The following is a 6,949-nucleotide window of genomic DNA, read 5'->3' as shown; positions in this document are numbered from 1 at the left end:
CATTTTATTAAAAAATAATACAAGTGACAGGATAAAAGATGATTGTCCCACAGTAGTTGCCTGTGTGTGGCAGGGATGAAGCAATAGGACACCCAATAACCGAGTGTGCTGGTGGCAGTAAGAAAGCCTTGCATCTGAAGTGCATTGTCATCTTCCAAGGACTTTGCACAGTTATTATCTTGCTGCTTTTTACAACAGCACTGTGAAGAGGGAGCCAGGGCTGTCAGCCATTTCACCAGGAACTTCTTTAAGCTTGTGTTTGTTAACAAGAACTTCTGCAGGCCTGAGGTGAGGACTGGTCTTCTGAGTCCTACTTGAAGTTTCTTCACTTACAGAGATGGCCAGAGGTCTCTGAAGCTTCATAGTAAGAGCACACATGAACTAATCGTATTTTAAAAGGGCCTGGAAACACTTCTTAAAATCTTAGCACTGAAGAAGCTGAGACAGAGGAGGTCATGAGTTCAAGGCCAATCTGGGCCACAGGAGACCCTGTCTCAAATGAGAAAGAAAAACAAGTATGGTATAGCAGTTTGCACCTGCAATTCTAGCACTTGGGAGACTAAGATTCAAGACTAGCCTAGACTAAATAGTAAGTTCCAGGATAGCCTGAGCAATGGAATGAGACCATATCTCAAAAATACAAAAACAGCCGGGCGATGGTGGCGCACGCCTTTAATCCCAGCACTCGAGAGGCAGAGGCAGGCGGATCTCTGAGTTCGAGACCAGTCTGGTCTACAGAGCTAGTTCCAGGACAGGCTCCAAAGCCACAGAGAAACCCTGTCTCGAAAAACAAAAAAAAAAAAAAAAAATACAAAAACAGTGAAGCAGAACTAAGTTAGATAAAAGTAGCTACAGTGTCATGGAAATAGTAATGGGGTTGCAGTTAAAGTTTGGTATGACTTTTGTGATCTTGAACAGTCATTTAATTTAAAAAAAAAAAAACAAAAAACTTTTTTTTATTTATTATGCATACAATATTCTGTCTATGTATATGCCTGCAGGCCAGAAGAGGGCACCAGACCCCATTACAGATGGTTATGAGCCACCATGTGGTTGCCGGGAATTGAACTCAGGACCTTTGGAAGAGCAGGCAATGCTCTTAACCTCTGAGCCATCTCTCCAGTCCCTAAAAAACATTTTTTAAATTGGTTTTTCAAGATAGGATTTCTCTGGCTGTCCTGGAACTCACTCTGTAGCCCAGACTGGCCTCAAACTCACAGACATCCACCTCCCTCTGCTTACCAAATTCTGGGATTAAGGGTGTGTGCCACCACTGCCTCGCTAATTTCTTATTATTTCCTTATCTTAAAATTCTTATTTCAGCATCTAAAATAAGGGCTGTTAATCCTTAGTTATTGAAAGGGTTGAATACAAATGTAAACAGTCTGATGTGTAGTATCTCCTTGTTGTTTAAGTGAATAATATAGTACTTTTCCACGTGAAAATCCTCCACTCTGAAGAGTCATTGCAGGAAAATGCCTACCAGACTGTTCTGATGCTGTGTTTCTCTTTTTCTTTTTTTCTTTTGATTTTTCGAGACAGGGTTTCTCTGTAGTTTTGGAGCCTGTCCTGGAACTCCCTTTGTAGACCAGGCTGGACTTGAACTCACAGAGATCCGCCTGCCTCTGCCTGGGATTAAAGGCGTGCGCCACCACCGCCCGGCTGATGCTGTGTTTCTCAAATGGACATGTTTGGTTCTCCCCACAGTGGCAGATGCCTGGCGGGCCCTCAAGAACCCCAGCATTGGAGAGAGCAGTATTGAAGGCCTGACTAGTGTGCTGAGCACCAGTGGGAGCCCTACAGATGGACTCAGTGTTATGCAAGGTCCTTATAGTGAAACAGCCAGCTTTGCTGCCCTTTCCGGAGGTACCCTGAGTGGTGGTATTCTCTCCAGTGGCAAGGGAAAATACAGCAGGTAAGTAAATAGTGGTCTGTAACAAGCAATTGGAATTCCTTAAAAGAAGAGCACACTGAGCCATTTCTAAGTCCCACTTGGCTTTAATCACCGGTGATATTTTTCTTCTACAAAGGTCACAGTTCTTTGTATCACAGTGGCGTCCATTTCAAGAATGATGTTGACTTTAGAGCTTTGACTGCTTCATTAGGCTGCCTGCTCTAGGATGCAGGAAGAGCAGAGGCACTCTCAGGCTTGTTGCTGGTTTTATGTTATATCACAGTGATTCCTTGTACTGTACTCTATTTGACCTTCCTATTTCCATTGGATAGAGTAGAAAAATCAATTCTATAAATTTGTATTAGGAATACATAACACGAGCTGAAAAATGGCTCAGCAGTTAAGAGTACTGATTGTTCTTCCAGAGGATCCAAGTTCAATTCCCAACACCCAAATAGCAGCTCATACCTGTCTGTAACTCCAGGGGATTGCCCATAAAATAAAGTTAAATAAATTTTTTTAAAAAAAGAATACGCCTTTAATCCCAGCACTCAGGAGGCAGAGGCAGGTGGGTCTCTGTGAGTTCGAGGTCAGCCTGGTCTACAAGAGCTAGTTCAGGACAGGCTCCAAAGCAACACAGAGAAACCCTGTCTCAAAAAAAAACAAAAAAAACAAAAAAAAAACAAGAATATGTAAAGTCTTGTCAATAAAAATAACTGATTCATTTGGATTTTGCCATAATGCCATACTGTATATTCAGAGACGTGTAACTGGTATTAGACAGAAGCAGTTAGTTCAGTGGAGGAAGAGTGGCCTTGTGGAGCACAGCAGGGCAGGAGGTAAGGGAAGGACTTGTCTTCAGGTACCTGGAGGGCCTCCAGCTTGGAAAAGGATTAGGACGCTGACTCATTTTGGCAGAAAGAACTAAAGTGACTGGCAGCAACCTCTACTGGTTTCAGTACAGTGTAGAGTCCACAGGGGAGGCTGTGGGAAGCCCCCAGAGAAGGCAGACTGCCTTCCCAGATCCTGAGCCGCTTGTCCTGGAAGTTTAGAGCGAGACCAGATGGCCATTTGGCTGTGTAAGACTCAAGTGACAGATGGCAAGTGGACTACATCCTTCACCTTGGTGTCCTTTATCCACCTGGGAACCTCTTAAAAATAGATTTTCAGAGCATATTTCCAGAATTAATATCTTAGAATCTCCTGGGGTGGAACTTAAGAGTGGTCTATGTTTAGAAAATAAATCTCTCCAGATGATTCTAGTGTAGCCACTGGCATGAACCAGCCTCTGGCTGCCACCAAGTAGGTGGCCTGGTGGGCTTTGAGATAGTCTGTGCCTAGTGAGTGATCTGCAGTAGAGCTGAAGGTGGAACACAGGCCTGAACGCACTCCCCCTTACGTTGCCCTCATTCTCGAAGGGCATCTAAGGTGGAGTGGTAGGGCAGAGAGACAGGCAGCAGGATCTGGAGACTGCTGACCTAGCTGTTGTATCTTGTGACTAGTGTCCCTTGTTAGGGGCTCCTGCCCCCACATGCTAGAGTATTCACTACTGTGCTCTCTTAAAGGCGACTCCCCTTGAATGAGCCACAGACATAGCTGGAGCGTGACTTGCTGAGACTGCAGTGCAGCCGGCAGCTGCTGCATCCTGTGAAAGCCTTTTCTTTATGGGAAGTGAATGAGTCAGATGGGCCTGACTGGGAAACCCATTATGAGGAAATACTGAAGTGCAGAACAAAATGGTGTTGAGCCAGAAAGGAAGCAGTTAGGGGTTCCCAGCTTTGAAACATCATTGGGAAAGTGCTTCTGCCGAGGATGAAGGAGCTTGGCTCCTGTGTGCCTTTCATTCTCACAGCCTGCCCGTAACTTGGTTAGTAAGTGTTGAGTTCTTCCTGTTATGTCCAGGGTAGGAAGGGCAAAGTGTGAACGAGGTGCGAGCTCTTCCTTTGTGGCACTCCCTGGAGTGGAGAGAGGTGTGTAAGCTGATATAGAAGAAAGTTGGGCACTCAGCTGGATGCGTCGGTTATGGAAAAGACAGGAAATGGTAGTCCTTTGTTGCTAAAGTTTTTTAGGCAGAAAAAGGGAAACTTTTGAGAGAGAGAGAGCATAGCGTCCACAGAGCCACAGAGGTATAAATGCAGATTTAGAGAGGTTGTGATGTCAGACTTAACAATGAGAAAATGAACCTGAGCAACTCACAGACCTGGAAGGCCACAGGCACCTCCTGGAAGGAGGGGAGCTACGAGTTAGAAGGTTTTAGAACGGTTGCACCTTTGCCTGCATTGACACTGCTCTGGAAGGTTGCTTGACTGGAACTTAGGGGCTGCTGAAGAGGAGCCCAGTGCTAATTATCTAGTTAAGGATCTGAAGTTAAATAGTAGAACTGGGGACAGAAGGAGGGGACGATTCAGATATGTAAGGAAGGAACTGTGTAGGCATGGAGATGATTTTGCAGGTCATCACAGTTCTCAGGAGAATAATGGAAGATATGTGTGCCAGTAAGCAGACTACCAGAACACCCAGGTCTCATATTAACTTGAACGTCCCCTCTTTACACAGGTTAGAAGTCCAAGCCGATGTCCAAAAGGAAATTTTCCCCAAAGACACAGCCAGTCTTGGTGCAATTAGTGACAACGCAAGCACTCGTGCTATGGCCGGTTCCATAATCAGTTCCTACAACCCACAGGACAGGTATGTGAACAGTCAGAGCCCAGGGCAGGCTTTATTCATTGGGTGCTAGGTCTTCAGAAGATCACTCCTCATCTGAGGGCCCTGTGTGTCGTCTAGTCGGAGATGTGTGTTGGTGAATCCATTGAGTACTTTTGTGGTACTGGAGCATTTAGCATCTCTTGACTCTTAGAGACTACCTGCTTTCTTCCCTCCCTGTTTCTTTTCCCATCTCCCCTCTTCTTTTTTCTAGCTGTTGGCACAGTCTATTACTCAATTTGGAACCCAAAGAGCTGGATTGATTTTGGCTGGTGTCTTAAGTCTAAGGCTTCTGTTGCCCTTTGCTGGATCTGGTTCCATACTCTCTTTGCTTTCATTTGGAACTTTGTGTCTGGCCTGGTATGGTTGAGGTCCTCCATACTGAAAAGGTTATGGCTTTTGACTGTGGCACATAGAAAGCTGCCAAGTTGCATTCACATTCATATTTGAAGTAAGATAGTATGAGGTTCTTAGTTGAACTCTGGAGGACCTTTTTAGATATTCTAAGGAGAGGTTTTGAAGAATGTGCACATGCATGTAGAAAAGGGAAAAGTGCGCTCTGGTCCACTTTGACCCATCTCTTCTAACTACTTAAGCCAGAAACCAGAAACTATTTTGTGAGCAGCTATAATAGAACCTAGTATGACTCAGTGTGATGAATTTGTCTCCACAGAGAGTGCAACAATATGGAAATCCAAGTGGACATTGAAGCCAAACCAAGTCACTATCAGCTGGTAAGTGGGAGCAGCACAGAGGACTCGCTCCATGTCCATGCTCAGATGGCAGAGAATGAAGAGGGTAATGGTGGTGGTGCTGGCGGTGGCAGTGGTGCCAGTGAAGAGGATCCCCCTTGCAAACACCAAAGCTGTGAACAGAAAGACTGCCTGGCCAGCAAGGCTTGGGACATCAGCCTGGCCCAGCCTGAAAGCATCCGCAGTGACCTAGAGAGCTCTGACACACAGTCGGATGATGTGCCAGACATCACTTCAGATGAGTGTGGCTCCCCCCGTTCCCATGCTGCAGCCTGCCCCTCGACCCCCAGAGCCCACGGTGCACCAAGCCCAAGTGCCCACAGGAACCTCACTGCTCCAGCGGAGGGCCAGACTGTTCTGAAGCCAGAAGACTATGAAGTGGAATGAAGGCTCCTGCTCTGAGAAGCACACTTGTTGTAACTGCATCTTTTGGAATCTTTTTTGGGGGAGGGTGGGGATTTATGTATTTTGTTTAAAGATTCTCTGGTCAGGGTTCCCCCAGGGAAGTTCTGAGAAATTTGCAATTTCTTACCAGATAAAAATGAAATTTTTGCCTCTAATATCCCTCCCCTTATCCCCTTGTTTTTAGTTTTAATTTATTGGTTAAGCTGATGTTGGCAATCTGTGAGGTGTGTCAAAGAATGTACATATGTATGTGTGTATATTGTATGTATGCTAACATATTATTGATGACACATTTTAATAAAGATTTCTGTGGTAGTTCACCTCATCTCACTGTCCTTGGCTTGGGTAGTCCTGCAGAGCCAAGTGTTTATTGGAAGAGTAGTCTGTCTTTGATACTTGTTAGACCTGAGGAGCTTCTGAACCTCAGGGAAAAAGGGTTTTCTATTCCACGCTGCTGTCCTGACAGGAAGCAAAGCCAGGCTAGCTTGCTGCTGTGTAGTCTGAGGCTGCAGAAAGCCTGGCTGAGGCTGCTGGAGAGGGAGGAGAGAGGGAGGAGACTGAGCTGACTTGTTGGCCCTCTAGAGGCAGCTCGCACTTCTCCTGTTGGGGCCTCACTCACCATCCTTGATAGTCACTGTTAGTCCTTGGGGTGGCAGTGTGTGGAGAGGGCTTGGTGACCCTTCCAGGGCGACAAGTTAGGGAACAGGGCATTCTTTTCTCTTCCAACTGGGGCGCAAACTCAGGACCTTGTGCATGCTGTGCAGGTGCTCTACCCTTGAGCTACAACCCAGCCCCAGCAGCAGATGCTCGCCGGAGGAAGAGATGCAACTGCACGATCGCCAGGCAGTAGCATGGGTATTGGCTGTGCTCTCAGGTATACACTTCGTGCCGCAAAAGCCATGCTCGGTTTTGCCAATCCAGTTTAAGGAAGACTAAGAAATCAGGCCTCTGATGAAAGGAGGCATGCCACCAAAATCTCTGAATCTAATTGTGCCTGCTCTTAGACATTTTATCAGAATTGAGCTGTCAGTAGTAGGAATTTGGGCACTGTTAAGAATAAGGTCCTTGGTCTTGGGGTGCAGTTCAGTGGAAGAATGCCTGCCTAGCATGCAAGGCCCTGGGTTCAATGCCTAGCACCACAAAACAGTAATAGTAATGATAATAAATAATGTCTTTAGAAATGAAAGCTCAAAGC

General features: G+C 45.9%; 1 protein-coding gene across 1 annotated transcript in view; it reads left to right on the top strand.

The window, feature by feature from the left end:
• The window catches only part of Rnf19b (ring finger protein 19B), a 26,819-nt gene extending 20,745 nt beyond the window's left edge, over window positions 1–6,074 (top strand). The window contains exons 9-11 of the mRNA XM_005353405.3: window positions 1,708–1,915; window positions 4,451–4,582; window positions 5,271–6,074. Coding sequence (XP_005353462.2) covers window positions 1,708–1,915; window positions 4,451–4,582; window positions 5,271–5,736 — 806 coding nt within the window. The 3' untranslated portion in view covers window positions 5,737–6,074. The remainder of the gene's footprint in view (window positions 1–1,707; window positions 1,916–4,450; window positions 4,583–5,270) is intronic.
• Window positions 6,075–6,949: the final 875 nt, after the last annotated feature.

The sequence above is a fragment of the Microtus ochrogaster genome, chromosome 10 (assembly GCF_000317375.1).
Source record: "Microtus ochrogaster isolate Prairie Vole_2 chromosome 10, MicOch1.0, whole genome shotgun sequence".
NCBI classification, from domain to species: Eukaryota; Metazoa; Chordata; class Mammalia; order Rodentia; family Cricetidae; genus Microtus; species Microtus ochrogaster.
The sequence above is the reverse complement of the archived record's forward strand: the minus strand, read 5'-3'. Positions and strand labels throughout refer to the sequence as shown.